General features: G+C 38.2%; 1 protein-coding gene across 1 annotated transcript in view; it reads left to right on the top strand.

Annotated features, from left to right (window-relative positions):
- The window catches only part of ZFAND3 (zinc finger, AN1-type domain 3), a 254,518-nt gene that overhangs the window by 168,411 nt on the left and 58,261 nt on the right, over nt 1–27,846 (top strand). The window contains exon 3 of the mRNA XM_015571879.1: nt 13,085–13,150. Coding sequence (XP_015427365.1) covers nt 13,085–13,150 — 66 coding nt within the window. The remainder of the gene's footprint in view (nt 1–13,084; nt 13,151–27,846) is intronic.

Raw genomic sequence — 27,846 nt, 5'->3', positions numbered from 1 at the left:
CTCCTGCATTGAGCATCTGCCCCCTGCTGGTCTGTGTGTGTCATAGTGACCGGTCATTCTCAGTCGTTCTGCTGTTAGGGTCAATTTGCATATTACCCTTTTATTATATAGGAGTGCCTGGCCAGCCTGGGTGAGGGGCTGATGGTGTTTGCAGACTGGCCACAATCCCTAGCCACCCAAGCTCCCAGTGGAGGCTGGCTGGAAGCAGGTATCTGGAATTTGTTTATCTTTTATAATTGAAACTTTTTGCCTTTAGCGGAGGCCACAGCTGGCTTAGGGCTTGCGGGAAGCTTGGCTTCCTCCATCGCTGGGGCAACCAAGCCTCCTGCTTGCTCCAGCTTTGTGGCTGCCGGCCGCCATCTTGGTTGGGTTAATTTGCATATAGTTGTTCTGATTGGCTTGTAGGTGTGTTTTAGGGTGTAGCAAAGGTATGGTCAATTAGCATCTTTGTCTTTTATTAGTGTAGATACCTTCAGTAATTTTCCTATCTGCATTCTTTGCTTATTTATTAGCATCTTTTTGTTACTGATTTGTGGGAACTCATATTCTGAGTAATAAACCTTTGTTATATATCTTACAAATATTTTCTTCTGGTATGTCACTTGGCTTTTATTTTTTATTTGGGTGCCTTGAATTCCATTAGAAGTATACAGACTTTCAAATTCAAGTCTGTTGGTCTTTTGTCTTCTAGGTTTTTGGGTTTCTTAGGTTTTCTCCATCAGGGTTATAAAAATACTTTCTCTGTATATTTTAATACTTTTATAGTTTAGCTTTTAATTTATCTAGTTCTTGAATCCATCTTGAGTTTATTTTGTATATTATATGGGGTGTTTTTATTTGATGGAGCTACTCCTCCTTAGTTTATGTTTTTTAAATTTCGTTTGTTATTTTGTATTTTCTCTTCCAGATAAGTTTTTTAGTCATGTTGTAGAGGTCTATTAAAAATTCCAGTGTGGTTGTGATTGGGATTTCATTGAATATATAAATTTAATTGGGAATAATTGTGGGCATTTTAACATACTAATTGACATTCATTATGCCATTTGTCTTTATTCAAAATTTATATATTTCTGAGTAAAGATTTATTATTTTCTTAATACAAACCTTATACATTTCTTGGTAGAAATTCTTCTTTACAGCTTTATATTTTTTCTTTTTTTCATTCCTGACTTTGATGAGACTACTTCTAGTAGGATTTCACAAATACAGTGTTTGCAGTATTTGCAGTAGGTTTCTTGTAGGTATTATGCATCAGATTAAGGAAACTCTTCTGTTTACAAGTGGCTAATATATATTTTTTTAAATTTGAGAGGAGTGTTGAATTTTATAAAATGCTTTTTCAGCATCTATTGAGATGGTCATGTGGATTTCTCCTTTAATGTGTAATCTCCTAACTTAATAGACCTCCAGTGTTTAAACCATCTTTGCACTCCTTGAATAAACCCTACTTGTCTTGCATTATAATCACTTTTAACAGAGCTTTTAAAATAATGGGAAACTTTTTCACTGAATTCAAAATACTAATTTTACTTTAAATTTTAACCTTTTAAAAAATATTTTTATTGATTTTAGAGAGGAAAGGAGAGGGGGAGAGAGAGAGAGAAAAACACCAGTGATTACAGAGAATCATTGATCCAGCTGCCTCCTGCACGCCCCCCACTGGGGATTGAGCCCGCAGCCTAGGTACATGCCCTTGACCAGAATCAAACCCGGGACCCTTCAGTCCGCAGGCCGACGCTCTATCCAGTGAGACAAACCAGCTAGGGCTAAATTTTAACTTTTTTAATAAGTGAGTTAATTTTACATATGAATGTGTTTATATGTGATGTGCATGTGGAAAGCTTTTAATTTTTCCTGTGCTTTAACATAGCCTTATATTTGATGTTCTGACATTATGCAGTATATTTATTCTTTGAAAGCTTGAAGAACTTTATTCATGAAACTGATTGGCCCAATATCTGATATTGGACTATTCATATTTTTGTTTCATTTAAAGATGATATTAGTAATTAATATTATAAAAACATCCATTTTATCTAGATTTCTAAATTTATTAGAATAAAATTACATAGTGTTCTTATTTTTAAAATTTCTTCTGTTAAAGGGGCCTTTAATTTTAGAGTACATATATATTATCTAAGTACACAAATTAAGTCTTAATTGTTCTGGTATTGTTCATATTTCCTAATTATGAATTTATGATCCTCTAGTTAAACTCAATGGAGAAATATTAAAGGTCTGCAAAATTGTCACTGCCACCATGTTTTTATATGATTACAGCCCTAATCTTTATACTGTTCTTGCTTCTAATCTTGTTCTAGTCTATAAACTTACCAGATGATTCCCTCATTAATATTGTATTAAACCAAAAAGGGATGTCTTCTATTGATTCATCACCTATTTGGTCATCCAGATTCTTTTTTTTTTTTTACATTTAATTTTATTGTTTAAAGTATTACAAATAGTAGTACATATGTCTCCTTTTTTTCCCCCCCATTGACCTTCTCCCGGCCTCTCCTACCCCCCGGCACATGCTCTCCCCACCTCCCCCAACAGTGTCTTGCATCCATTGCTTATGCTTATATGCATGCATACAAATCCTTTGGTTGATCTCTTAATCTAATCTTCCCCCGTAATCTGGACCCTTGTTGTATCTGACCTGACCTGCCTATTCCCAGCACTGATGCTGAACTCTGAACCAAACCAGACCCTTGTCCCCAGCTGACACCATGGTACTCATATATACCAAGTTTTTACATGTTCTTGGAAGCCCACTTCAAAACCATTCTATCCGTATTGATTCCTTCCTCCAAGGAATTCCTGTATTTCTTACCTGAAACATCTAATCACAAACTGTCTTGGTTACCTCTTTGACATGAGGATGTCATCTCTCGGTACCAGTTTAAAGATGAAACCCAAAATCAGCAAAGGTTTTGGGGGATTTTTTTGTAATCCTCACCCGAGGATATTTTTTCCATTGATTTTTAGAGAGAGTGGAAGGGAGGAAGGAAGTGGGGGCAGAGAGAGGGAAGGAGGTGGGGGGAGGGGGAGAAAGAGAGAGGACAGAGGGAAGGAGGGAGAAAGGAAGAAAGAGAGAGAAACATCCATATGAAAGAGACACATCCATTGGTTGCCTCCTGCACTGCCCTAACAGGGGCAGGGGATTAACCCTGCAACCCAGGTATGTGCCCTCGACTGGGACTCGAACCTGCATCCCTGTGGGCCACAGGGCAATGCTATAACCACTTGGAAACACTGGCCAGGACAATTAACAAAGATTTTCTTTTATGCTGTTTTGCTGTGCCCCATGGCACCCAGCATAGTGTTTGGCAAGGCAATGCTCAGTAAATACTTACTGATTTAAATATTTAGAAAAGTTTCTTCTTCTTAATTTTGGAAGCCTACTCACATGTGTTTTGATACATTAAAGAGAGGCTTCTCATTGCCTGAACCTGATTTTGAAAAGCTGCTTAATATTTTTTATTATTTTCTGTGCCATTTCATAACCTCAAGATGAGGCAACTCAAAAAGGCAATTTCCCTACCATGTTTAGCTATTTGGTTACTTTGTTGTGGTGACAATTCATCCCTTTTACAAGAGCTTTTAAGATAATAGGAGGCTTTTTAACTGTGCAAACAGCCACCTACCTGTTGTGAAATAACAGTTTTTTTTTCTCACCTGAATTTCCCCCTTCAAAATCCCCCTTTGCAAACTTTAAACACTCATTTTAAGGGTCCCTTTAGAAACCTACAAATCTGAAAGGTTAGTTTTTTATAAAGATTTGCTGGGCACCTATGAGATTTTACAGTTGATATTCAGACTAGGTTTTAAAGCAATATCATCACTGCCCCCTTTTTGCGAATGCAAAATTTTTAAAAATGTTCTTATTAAATGAAATGTTCTATACTTTGCTGTGAAAGTAAAGGTCGTAGTGAACAACCACACTTCATACAGCTTTAGCCCTTTGCAATTGTCGTATTGTTTTTGTTATGTGTAGACTCAGGTAATGGGTGACATGCTGATTTTAAACTAAACCTAACCTTTATTGTGACAGAAGTTTTTGGCTGAAAAAAAATTATATTATTATAGGGGCATTAATGTGGGTGTGTTAGAGGTAGTTATGTCAACTTTACATGAATATATTTTAATTATGTTTGTGAACTTCTCTCCAAAAATCCAGAGCTGCCAATGCCAAAAAAATGACTACATATAACTTTACATTTTGTATTCATTACTTAATAACATTTTAATTTTTAATCTATCAAAAGGATGCTTTAGACTTAAAAAAAACCCAATAAGATTCCACCTCGTTAAAGAATTTTTTAAATTCCAAAATATTGAAACAAACACTTCTCTACGTAATTCAGATTGTGACATTTTCCACTGTTACTTGCAAAAAGAGGTCCTTTTAGTAAGACCTGCTTGTGTTCTCTATGAAACAAAAAGGGTAGACTAGTCTGGCCAGCGTGGCTCAGTGGTTGAGCATCAACCTATGAACCAGGAGGTCATGGTTCAATTCCCAGTCAGTGCACATGCCCGGGTTGCGGTCTTGATCCCTAGTGTAGAGCATGCAGGAGGCAGCTGATCAGTGATTCTCTCTCATCATTGATGTTCCTGTCTCTCTCTCCGTCTCTCTCTGAAATCAATAAAAGTATTTTTTTTAAAAAAAGGGTTAGACTAAGGCACCTTCTATTCAGTGTCACTGAAAACACTGCCTCTAGGAGAGGCTCAGCAAAGGGGCAAGGAAGAAGAAAGAGCACCTGTGTTCAAAATTATTTTTATTTTTAAAAATGTTTTTGTTGATTTGAGAGAAGGGGGAAGGGAAAGGGATAGACAGGAACATAGATTGGCTGCCTCCTGCATGCCCCCCACTGGGGATCGAGCCCACAATTCGGGCATGTGCCTGATCTGGGAAACAAACCATTGATCTCTTGGTTCATGTTTCAACGCTCAACCACTGAGCCACACCAAAATTGTTTGTAAATGTTCATGGGGAAGAACTCTGGCCTAAATAATTATCTTTTTCCATTTTCTCTGAAGAACGTCACTTCCCTTTCTGAAGAAGGCATTGCAGCCTTTCAGTTGTTAATGTATGCCAAGCTTTATGAAAATGCTCTTGGTAGCTGAACTGTGTCAAAAAAATAAAAACTCTGCTGATGCTCAGTGGTTTCTCCATTGATGTGATGAAATTCATGCTCATGTTGGTGGTAAAATGCAAATACAGAAATCTAAGTTGGGCCTTAGTTAAGCCTGTAAAGTCAGAACTGAAGTCTAAATTGAAGAAGCGACAGCTCCTGATTTCATATCCATATTAAATATGCTTTGTCCCAGAGAGAAACAAAGTGTCTAAAAATAGAACTGACTTCATTATCCAGGTGATGTAACCTCTCAAAAAGGGTCCTTAGTTTTGATCTCCAAGACGGTTGCTTAGAATTTCAGTGTTAATTGCTGTTGTACCTCATCACATCATAATTTGGAGTATTGGTGGTGGGTGTTTAGCAGTCAGTATTTTAATATATGGGAAGCTCTGTTTGGGTCATAATGGTTCTAGGTGAGAGACTGTCTAAAAAACTAAAATCAGACAAATTTAACTGCTTGCTCAGAATTCTTTGAGTTCCATGAAACATGTTTTTACTCTTTCCACAAGTAGCAGAAATAAAATATGCTGTGTTGAAATAATGACTGTAGAGTTTATTCCACTGTCCCATGTGTTTATTTACTTAAATATTATTTTGTTGAAAATGGGAAAACTTTTTACTGTTATTTATACTAGTACATCAGTTGGTTTCTGCAAGACTAGAATAAACCAGTTGGCATGTGAGGAAAGTATGGAGAAATTGGAAATTATATTTACCTTTAGGTTCACTGTTTTGTTCTACCCAACTGGTTCTCAAAGTGTGGTTCAAGGACCTGTGGAGGGCCCCAAGGCCCTTCATGGGGCCCACAAGGTCCTTCCTTTTTCAGTTACATATCTGTGTAAGGGTATTTTTTCTTTATATGTGTTGTATAAGTACCTTGAAACAGATTGCATGTACACATGCAGATGTAAATCCAGGTGTCTTTAAGCCAGGCCACTCTCATAGTTTTAAAAAATTTTAAAGTTTTTCATAAAACATGTTGACATGTAATTATTTCTGTGAATTTTAAATGAGGATATATTTTACTTTTTTTTAATTTTAATTTTAGACCAGGTAAAAAATCAATAGTTTTAGCCCATATAAACAAAACATCCATAGTGTCCTTAATAATTTTTAAGTGTAAAAAGATTCCAAGACCAGAATGTTTCAGAATTGCTGTGCTAGATCAACATGTAAATATGGTGAAAATCAACTATGTTTATTATGAGTTCCAGTTCCTTCTGAACAGCTATGTATGTTCAGTCATTGCTTTTGGCCTGGACCAGTTTCATTCAATAGTGAAAGAAAATATTTTTCTTTTGTTTTTATAAAAGTTGTACATTAAGGAATACAACAGGCTGATTTGATATAGATATAGTGATTATTACCAGTTAAGCTAATAAACATATCTTTTCCTTACTTAGTTACCATTTTTTGTGATAAAAGTATCTGAAATCTGCTTTTTTAGCAAATTTCCAGTTTTCAATTTTTATTTTATTTTTAATTACAGTTGATATACAGTATTATATTAGTTTTAGGTGTACAACACAGTGATTACACCGTTATATACTTTACAAAGTTATCACCCCAATAAGTCTAGTATCCATCTGGCAACCTATGTAGTTATTACAATATTATCGACCTATATTCCTTATGGAAAAATATATTTTGAACACTTAATGTGCTAGATTGCCAAAATAAGTAAAACTTTGTCCCCGCCCTGAGGCTCATTTCATTAAAGTCATTGCTTGTTCAGAAGAGGGCATTTTTTCCAAAATACATCACTAATAGGAATGTCGACTCTGCTGTAAGAGTTTGTCAGTACAGGCAAATGGAAAGCATTCCTGATTTCATTTTGTTTGCAATGTTTTTCCCTGAGGAAGGTGGTATGGGAGAATTTTTAATTTTGTTTCTATTGAGCAATCCTTCCCATACTAAAAGGCTAATTTGCAAATTGTCACCTCGGGAGTTTGACCGACCAGGAATTCGACTGCCTGCTTTAACGTGCTCTGACCACCGGGGGCGGCATGGAACAAAGGAAGCAGTAGCCAGCAGCCAGGGGAAGGAAGGCCCCAATCTGCCCTGATTATCCTCCAGGCCTAAAGACCCTACCCGTGCACAAATTTCGTGCACTGGACCTCTAGTAGACTCATAAGCGGCCATGTGCATGGGCCAGCACAGGCGTGCACGCACGCACACACACACACTAATATTTGCAAAACTGCCCAGCACTGTAACATATAGGGGAATAGGCATGGAATGGTAATGAAATTTTGTTGAGAAGCCCTTTATGAGCAAAATAGATTGCTACCAATATCAACTTCAGTTCGTTTTGAAAATCTCTTCCTCGTGAATCTTTTAAGTAGATCTACATGCTGTGAGACAAGTTAGGGGTAGAACTTCTAACTGAGAGATTAACACTTAGATTGTGCAACAATCTTTGTAAATGGTTTAATTTGGGAGTTTCATTTGGAGAAGTGGGAGGGCTATTATCTGTGCCGAAGATTTTCTGTAAACTTGGATTTCCACTCATTATATCTTTATGTATCCTTGTTTTTAATCGATGGTGCTTTTCAAACTCAATTCTGTAGACAGATTAGCTGTGTCCTTTCTGATTAAAACGATTCATGAATTGCAGGTTTAGGGTGAGGTTGGAGGATAGGTTTTCTTTTCTGAAGAGATGACTTGTTTTCTATGCATTCTGATCTGTACCTGATACTCACTTATTACCATTTACTATTTTAAGTTTTCATGTGTACTAGCACATTAAAGGCTTTTAAAAGAATGAATATTTTATTGCTGAAGAAATATAGACTCTTTGAAGATTTTTAAAAGATAGTTTTACATTCTTAATATGGTCACATCAGGAGACACTGTAGAGTTTATTTCACTATCTCCATTGCATGATGTTTGTTTTTTGAAAGGCTTCATCAAAAAACTCTCAGTATGATATAAATCTCTAGAGAGGGGGGAGAATTTTAGCTCCTGAATCTGTAGTCGGAAATCACCTTTAGAACTATGAGCCTGGAAAACTTGGATGCTGCAAAGGTAAACAATGTGCAGATTAAGAGAGAGTGGAATTGACAAACTGGTTAAAAAAGGATGATGCATTTCTAATTAGCTCACAGTGCCTTTAGTTGGAAATTAATTAGATGCTGTTATGTAAATGTCATGTTAATTAAGCAAGAATATTAAAGTGTTATAAATCTGCAAAAGGAATGGCTATTTTGTGTATTAAATCTTTGCAGTTAGCATGAAGGATCTGATAGAATATTTGTTTGATTATTGAGCTTCTGGTAATTTTTAGTTGACTGACTCCTTGACAGTCCATTTGTCCTAATTGATGTGTTTTAGTACATGGTGTAACTGCAGCCAATGAGGACAGTAGAACCAAGAACTAAAAATGAAGAGTCATCACAGCTGTTTTAACAAAAGCTTTCCGGGTAGATTGCTGATCTCTATTTCCAAGGTTAAGGAGAAATACTATTTCTCTGTATTTATTCAGCCTTAAATTTTGAGGGCCTAAAATGATTGCCAGCCTGAATGCAGCTGTCCTCCAAACCTGTGTTCTCTGCTTTTCCTGAATCATAGTCTTCAGCCAGTTTATGGGTGCTAGCTCAGGGCTTTTTGGCATGCTCAGTAATTCTACAGTTTAAAAGAAAATTAAAGAATTCTGCTACTTTAGCTTGAAATGTTAGTATTGATGGTTAATCCGATATCTTTATTCAGTCCTGGTTTTGTAAGTTAAAGTGAATTTAATATGTAGATTTGACCCCTGTCTTCAGCTTTACAGGCCTGAAATCAGTACTATTTCCCCAAGAAAATCCACTACCCTGTTGCAAATGCTATTAAGATTTCTAGTTGTTGGGAATAAAGCTGAAGAATTTCATTTCATGGCTCTCATGTGGAATTGCAAATGCAATTCATAGTGCTGCATTATGTATGACACCTTTAATACAAGAATAGAAACATCCCTAGAAGACAAGGTAGGGTATTCAGACTTATGGTCACAAACCACAGCTACCACAGACTCTAAATTGTTGAAATTTAGGAATAAGTCCTCTGAATGTAGTATCAAATGCAAAATGATATACTGAATATCTTCAGATAATGAAGAGACTTGAAAATATTCTGATAATTTGTTTTAGCAAAAGAAAGTAAAAAGCAGTCATGGTGATTGGTTGAAAGTGAGTTCATGTTGGTTAATCTTGTTACCTGGCTCGAGAGAGTCTGTCAGATTAAGGAAGAAACATTTAACTGTGCTTTTTTTTAACGTTTAAAAATCCAAAACTTATTTAAAACTCAGTTGCCACTAATATAGGCTCAAAGATAATGATAGGAATCGTTCTGTGCTTAGAAATACATTTATTTTCCCAACCTGATCCCACTACACACACAACACACACACACACAACACTCACCAATAGAACTCAGCCATCAGGACACTTTTCACACCTGGCTCTTAAGTTATTAGCTCAGTTCACCCTACTGCTTGGGAAGAAGAGGAAGAAGAGCCAAAAATAGAGTTTACAATGATTTGTGGGAACATATGCCAGCCCTTCTCTCAGACATTAACCCAGTAAAAAAAGGCCAACAGCATTTCTTGATGGAGCAGATGCCCTGACTTTGACCCTTGCCATCAACTTTCAAAATTATTTTGTTTGCTTATAGCCACATGGGACTCGTGTTAATATTTTTATTGTAGACAGAAACCTGAAAAGGTTCCTCTTGAGTGACCCATAATTTCCTATATTCATTTTAACAGAGTTGATTTGAAATTAATTGTGTAGGAGTATACATCATATCTCCTGTGGCTACTTATTTTATTTGAGAGTACATTAATTTTGTATGTCACCACAGTTATTGTAGTCTATATGTACAGTGTTCATATGCATCTATTCTGGATTTTTAAAGAGTTCCATAGGTTATAGTCTGCCAGACCAAACTAAATTCCAAACTCTCTGTTTATAATATTGTATCAAAGCTGGGATTTATTATCACTGCTAGTTACTGCTGTCAATTTGTTTTGGCTCAGCTCTGGTTCTATTTGTATTTACTGTAATGTAGTGAATATATTGGATTGGGTTGTTAGTTTAATAAGCTCTCTGGGGAACAGTTTCATAGTGATGCATGTTGAGATATGTATGCTAGGTAGCCTTAAAGTTTTTTGCCTACTTGCCAAACCTGCATTAGGATTTCATTCATTAGGAGTTTCAGAAAGGGTAACTGTCACCCTACTGATGAGGTAAAGTTTGCATTTGTAAACATGGGAGTGTTAATTCATGAGTCCCAGCCAAATTTCTTTGAGGGTTTTGATTTGACCTATTTCTCCCTTCTCATAATTTAATGAATAAACTATTTTATGTTCTTTATAAAAGTATTCTGGTGGTTAAGTCGTTACTGACTCTTGTGTTCTGTGCAGCTCACTGTGTTGTGGGAACTCAGTGATCTTGGCCAGATATTGAGCTGGGAGCTAAAGAAATTGTTATCAGAGACTGGAACTAATTGGGTTGTTATTATTTACATTGTGCTCTGCTGGTCTAAAAATGCACACTAATCTCTTTCTTTGCCCACTCCAACCTATTGCATCAAAATGTCCAGAGTCAAAGTCTGGGAAACCTGTACTTTAAAAATGCTACCATGAACTTTCGGGATTCCAAAAATATTCTAATATTTTTATGTGATAGTCATTATACACACACACACACACACACACACACACATATTCTTCAGGGTATACATTTAAGATTTGTACATTTCAGTATAGATTTAAGATTTGTACATTTCATTTTACTATTTTATGCTGTTATTGTTATACTTCAATTTTTTAAAAAGATTTTAATAACCCTGGCTAGTATAGCTTAGTTAGTTGAGTGTTGTCCCAGGCACCAAAAGGTTGCCAATTGGATTCCTGGTCAAGGCACATGCCCAGAATACAGGCTTGTTTGCTGATATGGGTTGTGAAGGAGGCAGCTGATTAATGTTCCACTTTTACATTGATGTTTCTCTCTTCCCCCCACTCTCTCCCTCCCTTTCTAAAAACCAATAAAAATATTTTTAAAGATTTTAATAAATGTACATTAACTCCTGATTGAGTCAAGCAGCTTGTATTGTTTTTGCTTTTTTATTCTCACATAAGGATATGTTTATCAATTTTTAAGAGAGAGAGAAAGGGGAAGAGGAGAGGAGAAGGAAAGGAGAGAGAGAAACATTGATATGAGAGAGAAATATTGATGGGTTTCCTCCCGTACACACCCAACTAGGGATCAAACCCTCAATTCAGATATGTGTCCTGAACAGGAATTAACCCGCAACTGTTTGGTGTATGGGATGGCGCTCCAACCAACTCAGCCATCCAGCCAGGGCTCCATGTTACTTATTTCCATGTCACAGTTGCCTATTTGAATCTATTTAATTTTAGTATGTTAAGCTTTCTCTGGAGAAGTGACATTTGTAGAAAATGCCCTGCTTTTTTGGTCTTCCATTTTATTCTTGCCTTATTTTGAAATTCTTCAAAAGTATTTCCAAGTGATGCTGGCCAATGGTGAATATCCGTCTTCCTGATTACATTTAGCATTCATTACTTGTTCCATATTCTTTGACACTTGATCATTTTTGATCCAGCTCTTTATTGCTATCATGTATTTTTCTCAGTTATTTACACAAATTTTGTCCTCCTAATAAACTTGTAAGTTCCCTGAGCATGAGACTGACCCATGATGGCACATAATAGGTATTTGCTAAATGCTCTTGGACATTAATAATACACTTACTTAGTTTTTCCTCTCCTTTCCCATTTCCCCTCTGTGTCTTCTTATACCCACTAAGGTTTGCCAAACTGCTGTTACGTCCTTGGTGTAGAAAAGAGTGGACTAACAATGAACTCTTAGGTATGATTTCTAGGTCCCTCAATCCCATGGATCTTCGTGGCATAAACTCTAAGAATAGGTCTCAGAGCTTTTTCATCTTTCTTTTCTTTCGATGAGTAACTTCAGTGATATGAAATCACCTTCTGGGTGATATACAACTCTGTCAATTAACCATGTTTACCTTTACTAGTCATAGTCACCTGGGACCCTTTTCAGGAAATATGTGTAACATTTGCCTGTGTGTTCTATTTCTTTATGATCATCACCACGGCCCTTTCAAGGGCATATCAAGAACCAGTGGTCTTTATGTTTATTTATTAACTTCTAATTTCAGAAGTTAGGGCATGGTTGGTGGGGAGTGTTGAGGTATATATCAATATCAACTTAAGAACTTGTTGGTAGTCCTGATTCTGAACCAACTTAAGAATTTGTTGGTGGTCTTGAAATTATTGCTTTTCAAGCCTTCACCCACTGACTGACTAAATCTTTTGCATACTCTTGAATGATGCCTATCCATTAGATTTCTGGACCTTCAAAGATTCCATGAATGCCCTCTTTATATCATATTCTTATAATTAAACTAGACATTTCTCTCTTGGTTCCAATGCTCTCTTTATATATTAAAATGATCTATATTTCTTTTGACAAGCAGTTTGTTGTTCCTTAGGCAGCTCCCCCCCCCACCCCCAGAAAAAAATAAGGCTAGTTTTGCAATGAATTCAAAGGTAGGGAAACAACTGAGATCAGTCTAAGAGGGTGTACTCCTGCTGTTGCTTTGTAGAAAAGCTCATCTCCCCAAACTTGTGGGTAATTTCTTCTCGTTGGATTGGAATTCTAGTTAAAATTTTATCCTTTAACTTTTTAACATTATGTGATATTCAGTTAGTTTTTATGAAAAGCATGTTCTAATGTAGAAAAAATATAGATCTAAATTGCTGAACTAAGTTCATCTACCACTATCACCACCTTCTCCATCTTTTCTATTATGCATTATTGCAGGTTGATCCCTGCCTTTTTAGGTTTCTTTTTATCCAAGATAGCAGCTATGGGCATGTAGCGGGTATGTCCTGACTGATGTGCCTGCCTTTCTATTTCTAGGTGGGCCATGCACAGACACAGCTCATGTCTCGTTAATCACACCAACCAAAAGATCCTGTGGTACAGGTACGTACATCATTCTTTTCTTTTTTAAATCCTCACCCGAGGATTTTTTTAATTGATTTTTAGAGAGTAGACGAGAGAGGGAAAGACAGAAACATTGGTGTGAGAGAAACACATCGATTGGTTGCGGGGCCCGGGCCAAAGAGGAGCCTGCAACCGAGGTGCCCTTGCCCAGAATCTAACCCAGGACCCTTTTGTCCACAGGCTGACACTGTGCCAAAGCAGCTAGGGCCGTACACCATTCTTATCCGGCTTCATTCTTACCTGAATTCTTCACAGAAATTAGCTACTGGTTGTAATGTGTCCTTGCCAGGATGCTCTCTAATTTCTTCCATCAATTTTGAAGTGATAGAGTTTGTGCTTAATATTGGGAGTGGAGTGTGAGCAGAGATCAAAGTGGTGCTCTTGGAGGTCAGATTGACTGAGTTAAACTGTCACCTAGAACCAAGAAGATAGACAGTTTCCTAATGTCTGAAGAATATTATAACATGAAACATATATTGCCCATTTTCTAGCATGTGGCTAATAAAGTCTTGGACTTATTAAAAAAGGTATTTAAAAAATGGAGACTGGAAGGTGAAAGAAGTTGTAGTGCAGCTAATCAGTGTTTTAACTTGACTATTAGAATATCCTAATAGTTTTGGAAAATTACTTTCTCTCTCATCTTCAGTGCATGGGGTACACTGAAATTACTCTTTTTAGATATATAAAGTCTCCCAAAAAATCTTTGTGCATCTGTGACATTTTTGTTAAATATGAAGTCATGAATCTTGTAGCTCTCTAAAAAGCAGTCATAATGGCCATTGCTCCCTTAGCCTATAGCTCAATTTATTTTAAACAGTAAATTTGCCTTTTCCAATAATTCTGCCTGCTATTCAAAATATCTCAAGGATTATATTTGGAAGAGTCAAAATAATTATATTGTTTTTCTAAAGGTCACAGTCAGAGTATTTTTCATAATTTAAAAAGTCCTTTTAACTTTTCAACAATAATAGCACAAACCATTCCTATGTTCAAACTCATTCTGAAACCTCAGCCCCTTCAAATGCTCATAATTTTTATGTTAAACTAACTCAAACAGGCCTGACCTTGCATAGTTCCTGAGTAGCATCCAGGCATTGAACTCTGGGAATGTAATTTCACTCTTCTGTTCCACATGACCAGTTTTGAGGCAGGGCTGTGTGAGAAGGTCCTGGGATGCTCGCATCCCTCCTGCCCTTAGTACCCAAGCTCCACTGAGTAGTTACAATGGAGATGGAAGAGAACTGTGCCCTGGAGAGAGACAGACCATCCTGATTAGCCAGTGGGAAGTCAGAGCCAGCTTCCTACCCACTCCAGCCAGAAGCATGGGAACATTCAGAGTCCTTTGATTTCAGGTCCAGCACTTTACATGCACAGTGTGCTTTAGTCTTTCTTCTATCCTTACATTCTTGGCCCTCAGTGCAGGGTTTCCTGTTAGCACTACCAATGTGTGTAGGTAGCAGTCAAGGAGTGAACCTCAAGCACATTGGGTAATCCTGAGAGACAGAGAAAAAGAGACTCACGTGCTCAGATTAGGCACCAAAACTAGTAGGAATCCTTCTCTGAATATTGTGTACTTGTGTCCTTCATCTTTTAGGCAGGTGTTTTCTTCTCCCATACTATTTTGTGTATCTGAAAATAATAATAGCATTTATTTCATGCTAACTGTATTACCAGGCACCATTCAATATGCTTTACATAGATGACCAATTAATCTGCAGAACAATTCTGCAAGAGAGTTATTCCTCTTTTATAGACGGCAAAATAGATACTCAGAAAATTAAGTACATTTGTTGGAGTAATATTGTAGTAAGAAAGAGAAACAGAACTTAAACACAGATCTTTCAGATACTAAAGCTTGTGTTGTTTTGCACTACATCATGTTACTGCTTATCACATTTAAACTAATAAAAGGGTAACATGCTAATTAGATGGGATAGACCAACGTCCTTCTGGACAAAGCCAGGGTGGTATACTAATAAAAGGGTAATATGCTAATTAGATAGGATAGACCAACATCCTTCTGGACAAAGCCAGGGTGGTGGGGCTGAGGCAGAGGCGGTTAGGGGTGATCAAGCCAGAAGGGGAGAGTGGTTAAGAATGATCAGGCCGGTGGGGCAGAGTGGTTAGGGGTGATCAGTCAGGTGAGTGGTTAGGAGCCAGTGGTCCCAGATTGCAAGAGGGATCAGGCCTAAACTGGCAGTCAGACATCCCTTGAGGAGTCCTGGATTGGAGAGGGTGCAGGCCAGGCTGAGGGGGGGGACCCCCCCACCCAGTGCACAAATTTTGTATTATAATCATGTTCCTAGCCAGATGGTGGAAAAGCATATCATTGAATAAGATAGGGAGAATGGGAGACACATATTTAGAAATATAGCATGTAATGAAGTAGTGTTTAAAATGTGAGTTCTAAAAGCAGATCCTAGCTTTATGTATTACAAAATGTGATTTTAGGTAAATAAGTTGATATCTCAAAATTTGTATTTCATCTGTAAAATTGGATGATAAATCTATCGCATAGGTTTGGTGTAAGAAATAATGTGCGTAAAGCTCACATACTAGATCTCTAAAAGTAATTGCTGTTTTAGTGTAATTGTATCATTAAAGAGTATGTGTATACAGCGGTCAACCATTAAATGCTGGGGATAACACATCAGGAGGTAATTTAGGTAGAAAGAAGACTAGAAGTGCAGAATTCATTGCTGTACCTAGTTTCATTAATTGATTTTATGTTGATTACATTTTTTGTTGCATTTTAGTATTACAGTAGGAACTCGTAATATTTCTAGGTCTCTGTAAAGTGAAATGATAAGGATTGAGCTCTCAGTCACACATTTCCAGGCCTTATTTTAGGTGACTACATAGCTCTTAACTAGAAAATGATTGAGAATTTCCGACTTGGAAGGAAATTAATGCAATGTCCAGGTCATCATCTAAAAAGCCCGGAAGAAAGTTGAGATCGTTCAGCCTGCATATTAAAGGTTATCAAGTTCAGCCTGGTGCACTTTCCAAGAAACTTCTTTGTGCCCCCTCAGACTCACTGAACTAACTTACTATGGCCCTGATGTCCGACCATGGGTCAGTGGTTGAGCGTTGACTTATGGACCAGGAGGTCATGGTTTGATTCCCAGACAGGGTACGTGCTCTGGTTGCAGGCTTGATCCCCAGTGTGGGGTGTGCAGGAGGCAGCCAACCAATGATTCTCTCTCAACATTGATGTTTTTATCTCTCTCCCTCTCTAAAATCAATCCTATCTAATAAAAGGGTAATATGCAAATTAACTGTCACTCCATCACAAAAGATGGCAGTGCCCATAGCCACAAGATGGCGGCGCCCAGTCCTCTCAGCCCCGCTGAAGTCCCCCAGTCCCGGGGGTTGGAGGGTGGCTGCTGAGATCAGGCAGCATGAGTGGCCTGGCAGAATGCTTGCTTCGTCACCGCGGCCATGGATGGGCCTCTGGCCATGCCGGGACGCGGAACGCTTGCGTAAGAAGAGAAGGAACTTGCAAGCTGAGCAGAGTCGAGTGGCTCCCGACTCCTGGGCAAGGTCAAGTCTGGGCGGCAAGATGGTGGAGGGGTGGAGGATGGTGTGACAGGAGGAGCTGGTGGTGGAGGCACAGGGGTGGAAAGGTGGTCGAGAAAGAGGAACGAAGCCCTTTATCGGAGTTCTGAGAACAGACAGGGAAGTCGTTTGCATTTCCCAGCCACAAATGGTCCTCTGGCCAGGCTGGATGGGGCGTGGATGGGCCTCTGGGCCGCAGAGAGCCTCTGGGCAGCGGGCGCGGAGTGGCCAGGCCCCGCAGAGAGCTACTGGTGCACAGATTCATGTGAAGGGCTACTATTAAAAATATATTTAAATAACAACAAAAACTATGGTCCTGACACCAGAGGACAGAGTTTCCTGATTGTCAGAGGTAAATTGAATGATTTGCTTTGAGAACTGCAGGTTGACAGTCTTTGTCTCCATCTTTCTGTCTGTCCTTGAATCAGCAGACTGCCCATGATGGGGATTCTGAGCATTTTCCTTATGAGTCATCATCAATTGTAGTGTTACATTGCTGGAGTGTTCTTGTATTCCTTATGTCTAGGTTCTTTAAGAGAGAGCTCATACTTCTAGCATGCTCTGTGGTGCTTCTGCCATAAAAGGGCACAGTCACGGTAGCTCTCCCAAAGAGCTCCTAGAGCACAGGGCTTCAGGCATAGATGATCTATAAATAATTACCTGACAGTAGTATCACTTCTTCCTTGGAGAGAGACCCTGTGAATTAGATCCTACTGACCCGCTCCAAGCCAATCGGTTCAAATACAAGGTTGGACCTAAAGCAGCCTCCAGCATAGTAATGAGGTGTGTTAGGAAAAAGATACTTAGGCTAAAATATAGTGGTTCTTTAGGTCAACAGTCCCTGAAGAAAGCATATAATGTATAATCTGTGAGGTATGGGGAGAAAATAGTAAAAGTTCTTTATCCCAGCCTTTTAAAATTTCTGTTTTGCAGATTTATTTTATAATTATATAGCAGTCCATACAGTTTAAAACCAGCAAATACATAGGATGCATATTAAAGGTACACAGCCAAATATCTTAGAGAATGTACACACACACACACACACACACACACACACACACACATATACACAAAAGTTATTGACCTTTTCAGTGAACAGGTCATTTTCTTTTTAGTATTTTGAAAATTAGATCTAAAGATTAGCATTAGGCCCATAATTATAAGTCTGAGTGGTTGATAAATAATGTCTCTATGTTTCAGGGGACTAATGTTGATCTGAGGATACTTAATTTAAACAGGTGGAAAAAAGTGTAGAGTGGTTTGTCTACAACCATCAAAGTGAGAAGGGGAACTCTTTTTTTTTTTTACTTTATTTTTACTGTTGACACTATACATATCCCCATTCTCCCTCCCTCCCCTCCCACACACACCCTGTCCACGTGCATCCAGCCCCATTCCCCCTTTGGCCATCATCATAGTATTGTCTGTGACTGTAAGTTATGCATATATGTTCTTTGGCTAATCCCTTCACCTTCTTCCACCCAGTTCCCCAAGAGGGAACTCCTTAAGAAATTGCTCTGTGGTAACTGGAAGTCTAAGAAGTCTAAGAAGCAGGTTGCGAAAAGTAGTAGTGGCAAGTAAAAGATGAGTTTTATTTGTGAACTAGGTGAGAAACTCCTTTCTTTAGATGTTGGGTTTGGCTACATAGCACTGGTAACAGTTAAACTCTGTCATCTTTAGATGGAAAAAAAATAAACAGCAGCACCATGATTATTTTGGTATTTAAAGCAGAGAAAAATTAAGTGAAGGTTCTTTGTGGCTTTGTAGAGCTCTGGGAATTGTCAGCAAAGAGTTGAAAAGTGCTGCCAAATCCCAGGTTGCTTTGGTTAGAATGTGAGAGTTAAAGCATATCACACCTTCAGATTACTAGAGAGAGTTTACCTTTCTTCAAAGGCTTTGGGTATTTTGCACATGTTCCCTTGTTAATTCTCACAACATTCCTGCCAAGAATGAATATATTGTGAAGGAAAAGAGTTCACTTTCCTTGGCAACAATCCACCTTTTGTCCTTCATCTTTTCTAACTATTAAGTTATACCTTAAGCCAAAACGTAATCAGAGCTGTGGTCATCCTTTTTAGACAACTTTATTTGGAAGGTGTTTGGATATTTATGTGAATATCTTCAGGAAGTCCTTGGATATTTATGTGAATATCTTGATGTTTCTCTCCAGATTCCCAAAGAAACATTGACTCATCACACACACACACACACACACACACACAATCATTTGGGAATAATTTAATTTAAAATCTGCATTTCTTTTTTTAAAAATATATATTTTTATTGACTTCAGAGTGGAAGGGAGAGGAAGAGAGAGTTAGAAACATCAATGATGGAGAGAATCATTGATAAGCTGCCTCCTGCATCCCCCACACTGGGGATTGAACCATAACCTTCTGATTCATAGATACTCAACCACTGAGCCATGCTGGCCGGATCAGAAAGTCATGTTTTTTATGTTTAAAATGCCTTGTGGGAGGTCTTTTTGCCTTTTTTAAAAGACATGTAACTTTTTTTTTTTTAAATAAGACTTATTTGCAGAGCTACAGTAGAAGTTATTTTGTATTTTATGTATTGGAGTTTGCTATTGGTAAACTTTACAATTTAAGTTATAATGGACAGATAGAACCATGTTTTTTCTTAAATGTTCATAGAGAAAAAGTCTCTCTCCAGGAAGATCCTTGAACATGACTAACCCAAGGACTCTGCTCCTTCCAGATGGAGCATTAAGCAGTTCTTAACTCTAGGACCTGGGTTGACTATGTCAAAGCATAGACTTGTTAGCATATGAAAAAAAGGAAATAGCTCCTTTCCCGTTTTAACCACCCTATGGCTTGATTTTGTGTTTTCATTTTATAGTCCCTTTATTTCTGAAGTTAAAATAACAAGTCATAAACAAGGTAGCAGACTTGATGGTACTGTTGACAGGCTTTTGCTCCACTATGTCTATATTCACTATTACTCTTCTTCCAGCACATTTGTTGAGCAAATAATATTCTCTCTGATGACTTGAAAAATGATAGTTTTAAAATGCTCTGTGTATGTTAAAAATGTGATTATAGTTAGTAGAATAGCAAGTAAAATAGCCATTTGTGGGGCCATACGTGAGCTGTAGTATTATTTGAGATGAAAGCAGATGGGACTAGAAACTCCCATTAAAAACCAATGCAGGTTTTCTCAGAAAGTACCATCTTTTCACTCTTTAAGAAGCATGTTAATTCAGTTTGACTATCCTTTGCCTGCTTTTTCTTTTCTTTCCTCTTGGAAAGCACGTGTTTATTAACGCTTTAGGTCACCTATTTTCCTTCCAGCATGATGAACAGTGACATGAACTGGATAGCCTTGTATTGTTCATTGTTTCCCATTTTTCCCTAAAATCTTTTTTTGGCTCATTTCTCTCAGGCAACCTGCTTGTGATATTATTGTCTGTTTTTACAAAGACAAGAGAAGAAAACCCTTTCACCTGGGAGATAAGAGAAGATTGATGTGCTAAACACTTTCCACATCAGTGTTCAGAAGCCACTTAAAGGGGAATGTTTCATTGTTGTTATGTTACCATGAGGTTTCTAGAAGATCTTTTAAATTGATTCAGAAGCTAAAGGGTGGCAGTGTTAAATCAGAAGTGGCCCTGTAAATCTTAGAAATACCCACAGTTGTGTGTTTTATCTCCTGGTAAAGTCAGTATTCGTGGAAACATTTCGGCCATTGTATTCTAGAGAGTTGAGTCGGTGACTATAAACTGTGTTAGTCCGTATTACACTTTGTAAATGACTCTTCTAAGAAGGACTCTGTAGAGCTTAAAGGAAGGCAGCTTTGGGCGTGATTCAACTATGTAATTCAGTTCTTTTTTTAAGAAAATTCTTTCTTTTTGGTCCTTAAGATACAGCTTTTCCCCCTCTGCCTGCAGTATCAACATTTGAGACAGAAAGTTAGAAATTTGACCTACTTTTGTAATATGCAAGTTTCCATCAGGAGGATATTAGGGAAGATATAAACCTTTTTTTTTTTATTAGCATTCAATGTAACCATTGAAGAAAGATCAAAACAGTAATCTGTCATGGCAAGGAAAAAGTATTTAAAAGATGTTTTACCTTGTGTATTCATCATCTTGGGTCCTAAAGGAGTTCATTTAATTCTTGAGGCAGGGGACAAAAATGAATACCAACTATTTGGAAGATTGCAAAAAAAAAAATGTCTAATCTAAAAGGTGCGTGTTATGTTTTACCATCCAAGGGGAAAAACAAAAAAGGCATTGGTTACCATGTATGCCATAGTTTATTTGCTGACAGTATGTGCTTTTTGGCCATTGAGTGGAAAACTGGGGAAGGGAAATAAATTGCTACATGCTTTTTCATGTGTGGTGTTTTGGTTTTTTTGCCTATATCAACTTTAATTTGCCTAAGTTGTTGCTTATATTAAAGAATAGAATGAGATAGAAAAGCACTGTATAATTAGGTGATTTGATTTCAATATGTAAGTAATAGTAGTTGAATTTAAAAGCACCTCATACAATATATAGATCTGACAAAAGATTAGGGAGAGCTTACTGTTTTTCATTTGCACTCCTGAATGAGAGTTAGGTCCCATTGTCCCCAGTTGTGTTTGTGTTACAGGCTGGCTAGACATGTATGTCATGTATGAGAGTTTGCTGAACTTGAAGTCATTGGCTCGTTTCACAGGCCTTGTTTGGGTTTTCCTCAAGAGAAGCAGTGGCTTCCTTTCTGAGAACAGGCTAATATAAATGAATATCAGCCAGGATGCCAATCTTACTAACAGGGATTTTTGTACTTGGAGGATTAAAATGCACTCCGGTATAAAAAGGAAAAGGCAGTGTGATGAGGCTTGTTGCTATTTGGGGTATGTGGGTGTATGAGAAGCCCAGGCTGTGGTGGTGAGCTGCTCACGGTTCACTTGCTTTGTGCTAATTCAGTTTGCTTGGATCCTTGAATGCAGTTACAACTGGGGGTTTTTGCCTTTGTGGTCATTTATTTTATCATAGCTTGCACTCTTACTAAGGAGAGAAGCCCTGAACTTCCATTAATTAGCTGTTCTATTGCTCCACTGGGGCAAAATGCCTGAGCCAACATTGTTTTAAAAAGGATATCAAGGGAATTTAATACCCCTCTCCTCCTCTGAAACTTTTGGATTATTTGGGGGGTGGATATGGGGGGTTTCTTTTCAGGTGCTGCTCCATAGCATGTATGTGCCTGTTAAGAGCACAGCATGTTAGAAGTGTAGCTTTCCCAAAGCAGTCTTACCAGAAGGAGCCAGATAGAACAGCCACAATGCAGCATTATAAATCATCGGGGCCTCGCACTGATACTGCCCATTAAGGAGACTTTTTTTGTGCTCTACTCAGTTCCTAGTTGTACTAATAGAACAGCGCATCAAGCAAGGCTGTAAATAAAAGTTATTACCTAATAGGTGGGTGCTGAAGTGGAACGGACGGAGCTGAGGCATGGAGGCCTTATTACCGCTCATCAGCAATTATAAACAGGATAAAGTGTCTGGGACTTGCGCTGATGCAGCGAGGGCTAATAGAGGCTGGGAATGACACTGAGCCATGATAGGATGATGTATGCTGATGCGTTTTTACTGTCTCATCGTGCTGCTTGCTCCCAAGACAAGTTATGTTATCCGTTTTCCTGCTTGCTCATCTATTTGAAGAGACAGTCCCATTGCCTCTCCTGCCAGCAGGTGGGCTGGCATTTATTCCTCATACCTGTGTCTCCTTCTAAGGCAACCCCCTCATGAAGAGTCTTCAGAAGTATTTCATAATCATGCCGATTAAAGCCATAATCTTATTGTATCACCTGCTGTCATGGGTGTAGATCACACCTTCAGAAGTGGTGGCTTACGTGGAATATAGGACCAGCTGTGGCACTGTAGTTAGTCTGCCAGCCCAGTATTGATTCAAAGACCAGTGTGACATTTCGGCAGTAGATCCTGTAGTGACATGCAAAAGAAGTGGTAAATGTGCATCCTGCCCCTGAGAGCTGATCCCATACACAGAACAAGTACAGAAACATAAACACTACTAATTTCAGCTATAGAGAGCAGGAAATGTAACTAATGTTTATTTTTAAAAGTGAACACAGGGAGGATAAATTATACAAATCATTATGAGCAAATATGCTAATGTAGTCTTTATTGTTGATAGTATTACAGAAGTTCCCCATTTTCCCCCTTTGCCCTCTACCCATCTGCCCACCCCCCCCCAGGCCCTCTGTGTCCATGGGTTATGCATATATGCTTAAAAGTTCTTTGGTTCCTAAGAGCAATAGGAATGATAAAGGGATACTGGAATGTGGAGGGAAAGTCTAAAAGTAGGACTGTGTTTTTTAGTGAACAGAAAACTGCAAATATGACTTGGCATCGCTTTGAAGTAGCAGAGAATCAACTATACTTGGGAAAATTGAGATACGGCTCCCTTCAGCTTTGACCATTCACCTTCACTAGATCCCAGCAATTAGACTTAGAGATAGGAGCACTCTAGCAGAGCCACAGGGGAGTGCTTTGAAAGGGTTTACCCGTCTGCTGCAGGAGTTTATGAGCATCCAGTAGTACAGTTGTTTGTCACTTATGCCTCTAAATCAGCGGTTCTCAACCTGTGGGTTGCGACCCCTTTGTGGGGTCGAATGACCCTTTCACAGGGGTCCCCTAAGACCATCAGAAAACACATATATAATTACATATTGTTTTTGTGATGAATCACTATGCTTTAATTATGTTCAATTTGTAATAATGAAATTGGGGGTCACCACAACATGAGGAACTGTATTAAAGGCTCGAGGCATTAGGAAGGTTGAGAACCACTGCTCTAAATGAATACACTTCTTGTTTGTTTGTTTTTTTGTTAATCCTCACCTGAGGATGTTTTTCCATTGATATTTAGGGCAAGTAGAAGAGAGAGGGAAAGACAGAGAAACATTGATGTGAGAGACACACATCAATTGGTTGCCTTCTGCATGAGCTCCAACCAGGGCCTGGGCCGGGGAGGAGCCTGCAACCAAGGTACGTGCCCTTGACTGGAATTGAACTCGGTACCCTTTGGTCCGCAGGCCAAGGTTCTACTTATTGAACCAAACTGGTTAGGGCTGAATACACCTCTTTCTACAACACATTAAAAATTAACCTATTAGGAGACTTTCTGCTGTTTGAGAAATTGTAGTTTTTCCATGGAGTTCTTTGATACCTCAAATTATGCATATGTGTACCTCATGTTAAAGAAGCCTGATATATGATAATATTATAAACCAGATAAACTAAGAATTAATGTTATAGGAGAGTCCTTTAGTCTATAAAATGTTTTGCTATCTGGTGAAGGTGGATAGGTTTTTACTTTTGCACATAAAGTAATATTTGACTTGCCAGATAACCAATTCCTGCTTATCCCATTTATTCACAGTGTTTTCTGTGAGTAGTGGCCAGTAAAATAGAGAAGAGATGAATGTAAGCAAAATGTTTTAAAATAATAATAGGATTTAATGACTGATTAGAGTTGGCTAAAGAAAGAGTATAAAGTTCTAAACATGTGGAACTGAGAGAAGAAAGATGAGATTGATGGCAGGAAAAAGATTGCGAAGGAGAACTGGTTAAAACTATTTTCGGTTTCCGATAACCTAAATTTTAGGTCATTTTAGATTGTCCGGTAGAAAAGTATAAATATAGGCCTAGTTTGGAAATTATTAGTCTAGAAACAGATTAAAGGTGTGCAAGTGGGTAAGGGAAATGAATACAGAAGAACAAGGGGCTAAGGACTGCATTTAGGGGGCTGGGAAAGAGAAAAAGATGCCAGTAAGTAAAGGATGCTAAAGAAACTTTATACAGTATTATGAAAGATGCATGAGAAGAGGGGCCAGGAAACATGAAGACTAAGGGGAGCTGTTGTCTGTAGCTAGCAGAAGATCACTGAAACCCTGAAAGAAGTTCATGTAATGTGGTGGATTAAAAGCTTGATGGGAGGCCATTATGAGGCACTTCATAACAAGGAGAGAAAGGCAACAGATAGAAATCATTCCGTTTAAAGGGTTAGGTGAGCCATTAAAAACCATTAAGTAATGGCGGTTGGAGGGACAAACAGGGTCAGGTATGGGGGTGGTTAGACAGGGAAATATTTTGCCCTTGTTAAAATACAAAGGAAAGATACACGAAGAGAAAGAAATAGAAATATTAGGAGAAATAGAACTGATGCAAAAGCAAGATTCTTTAGAGGCAGAAATCTAGAAGGATTACTTCCTTCCAAGAGTATATGGAAAGAGATACAGATATAGATAAATACATTTTCTGTTTTCATGTGTAGATGGTTAGCTGGATAAGATGAACCAAGGAGTTCATCTTAGAAGGTCATCATTTTCTGAATAATAGATAATACCATCAGCTGTAAAGTAGCAGCAGAGAACAGGTTATAAGAAGAGAATTATTGTGGACTAAAGGCGGAAAAATAGGATTTCCAAGTAATAGTTAATCCAGATTGTCATTAAATACTAGTTTAAATTTACAGTGGGCCAAAGTAAGACTTTCTCTGGAAAGAGCAAAGAGAGAACAAGTGGCACTCATTTATTTCTTTTTCTATTATGTTTCCATTTTCAAAAGTAACACGTGGTAGCACATCATAACACAGAATAGTTTATAGGAGAAAATGGTAGTCTAGAGACAGTCCACTCCATAAGATCGACGAGCATTTCTCTCCTGACAGTTTCTGTTGTAGTATTTTCATCCTGTAGGTTACCTTTATATCTGTGGAAGGAAAAAAAATACTGTGTCACTCCAGAATTTCCTTTCACCTTTGTTTTATTCCTCATTTTTGGAAATATAACCCCCAAACAAGTTTCTAGGAGTTTTGGGGTTCTTGAATTTCTGAAAATGTCTTTTCTACGCCTAGTATGGTGGAAAGTTTGACGAAGTATAGAATTCTTGGATGAAAATGATTGTTCCTTCTCTTCTATGCTATTACTGAGAAGTCAGTGCCACCGATTTTCTTTTTTTTAAGTGATATATCAGATTTTTTTTCACCTCTAAAACTCTTAGTATTGTGTTTTTATTCTTGGTGTTACAAAATTTGTAGTGACGCATCCAGTGGTCATCCCCCGGTCATCCCCCCCCCTCCCCCCCTGCCTTTCAAGATGTTGGATGCTTGCTGGGCCCCTAAAATTTGAAGACTAATGTCCTCCTTCAGCTGAGGACTGTCTTTGATATTCCCCCAACTGAACATTCTCTTCTCTATTGGGTTTCATAATGTAGATCTTGGGCCTGCTAGATTGGCGATTTTTCTTTTCTTATAATTTCCATCTCCTCTTGTCTACTTTATCTTCCAGCACTTCTTTTAACCATTATACTTTCATTGAGCTTGCTCTTTTTCCCTGAAAGTTTCTTCTTCATGGTAACCTATTCTTGTTTATAATAATAATAATAATAATAATAATAATAATAATAATAATAATAATAATAATAATAATAATAATAATAATAATAATAATAATAATAATAATATAGTAATATAGTCTGAGTATGTTAGTGATTAGACTTGTGCTCTTCTGGGGTTGTTATCTGTGATTCTCTTGAGACCAGTTTTCATATTTGTCTTAGTCTTATCCTTCATGTTTCTGTTCTCAGTTGCCTGGTGAAGCTTGGTTTTCTGTTGACTTCTAAGGGGAAAAAATGCCTAAATGGATAGTTTCTCCAATGTCTCTTTCTTGCATTGGAATTTTTACTTTGGGCTTTGTGTATGATGGAGTAGGAAGGCAGTGTTAACTGACAGAATTTATTGTGAGAAAGTTGAGATTGTGCTGTCAAGGCTCTCAAATGCAGAAGGAGGACTTGACCATGAGGAGCCATAAAAACAGCTTTGCCTAGATGGGTCATTCACCTTGTTTAGAGAGGAGCTATCCAGATTTTTGCCAAGTAAATGTGGGCTGCTACCAAGGATGGGGGGTGCAGACTAGTACAATTATTCTGCAAATACACTTTCAGTGGATGCCCCTGGTTTCTACCCTGCTTCTCATTCGGCTTCTCTTAAGACTTGCTTTGCATGTAGTGGCTGCCACCTCTGCAGTCACCAAGTTTCAGTCTCAACATGGCTAACAACATCTAGATATTTGTTTAAAATCTGTTTTTTATTATTTTAAATGCACACAATTTATTACAGTGGGTTAATTGTTCATGTTGTTTTTTAAATGTTATTTCAGTTGGGTTTGGGGAGGTTGAAGGGTCAGAGGAAAATGTATTTAGTCCTCTTTATCTCAAAGTTACCTGGGACAAAGTCAGGATTATACTTTCTGATTTATCTGTTGGTGGGAGATAAAAGGGAAGGGTAGCTTCAATAGAATGTGTGGTTCTTAGGAAACCTACTAAATGAGAATGTACCCAAGTTAAAGCCTCTAATCCTGAAGGGAAAGAAGTATGTAGAGTTGGTGGTTGAGAATGTGGGCTCTGGAGGCAGTTTATGTGGGTTCACATTCCAGTGCTCCATTTTATCAACCATATAACTGGAAGAATTGTTGAATTTCTCTATGAGTCTTAGTTTTCTCTTTTGTAAAATAATAGACCCAATCATAGAGTGAAATGAAACAATGTGTTTAAAGCACTTAACATGATGCCTGGTAAGTCCTCAATAGGTAGATGTGGACAAAAGGTACCAGGTGATCTGACTGAAAGGAGAGTGAAGAGAAATTTGAGGAAATGTAGAGGAAAGTGTGAAAGAACTCACACAACGCAGATAGTGCACTGGTGGGGTCCCTCAGCCTGGCCTGTGCCCACTCACAATCCGCGACCCCTTGGGGGATGTTGGAATGCTGGTTTCGGCCTGCAGGGATTGGGCCAAAACCAGCAGTCCTACATCCCCTTAAGGTTGTAGTAGTGTGCCAAGCAGCAGGTGGCCGGGGAGGAGCCCACACCACTCTATTCATCCCAGCCCCGCTGTGCCTTCGGTAAGCTCGCTGAGTGGCGCTCCTGCTGTGGGAGTGCACTGATCATCAGGGGGCAACTCCTGTGTTGAGCATCTGCCCCCTGGTGGTCAATGTGCTTCAAAATAACTGGTAGTTCGGTCCTTCTGTTGCTTAGACATATATATATATATATATATATATACACACACACACACACACACACACACA

This window comes from Myotis davidii, unplaced genomic scaffold (genome assembly GCF_000327345.1).
Source record: "Myotis davidii unplaced genomic scaffold, ASM32734v1 scaffold289, whole genome shotgun sequence".
In the NCBI taxonomy this organism is placed as follows: domain Eukaryota; kingdom Metazoa; phylum Chordata; class Mammalia; order Chiroptera; family Vespertilionidae; genus Myotis; species Myotis davidii.
The sequence above is the reverse complement of the archived record's forward strand: the minus strand, read 5'-3'. Positions and strand labels throughout refer to the sequence as shown.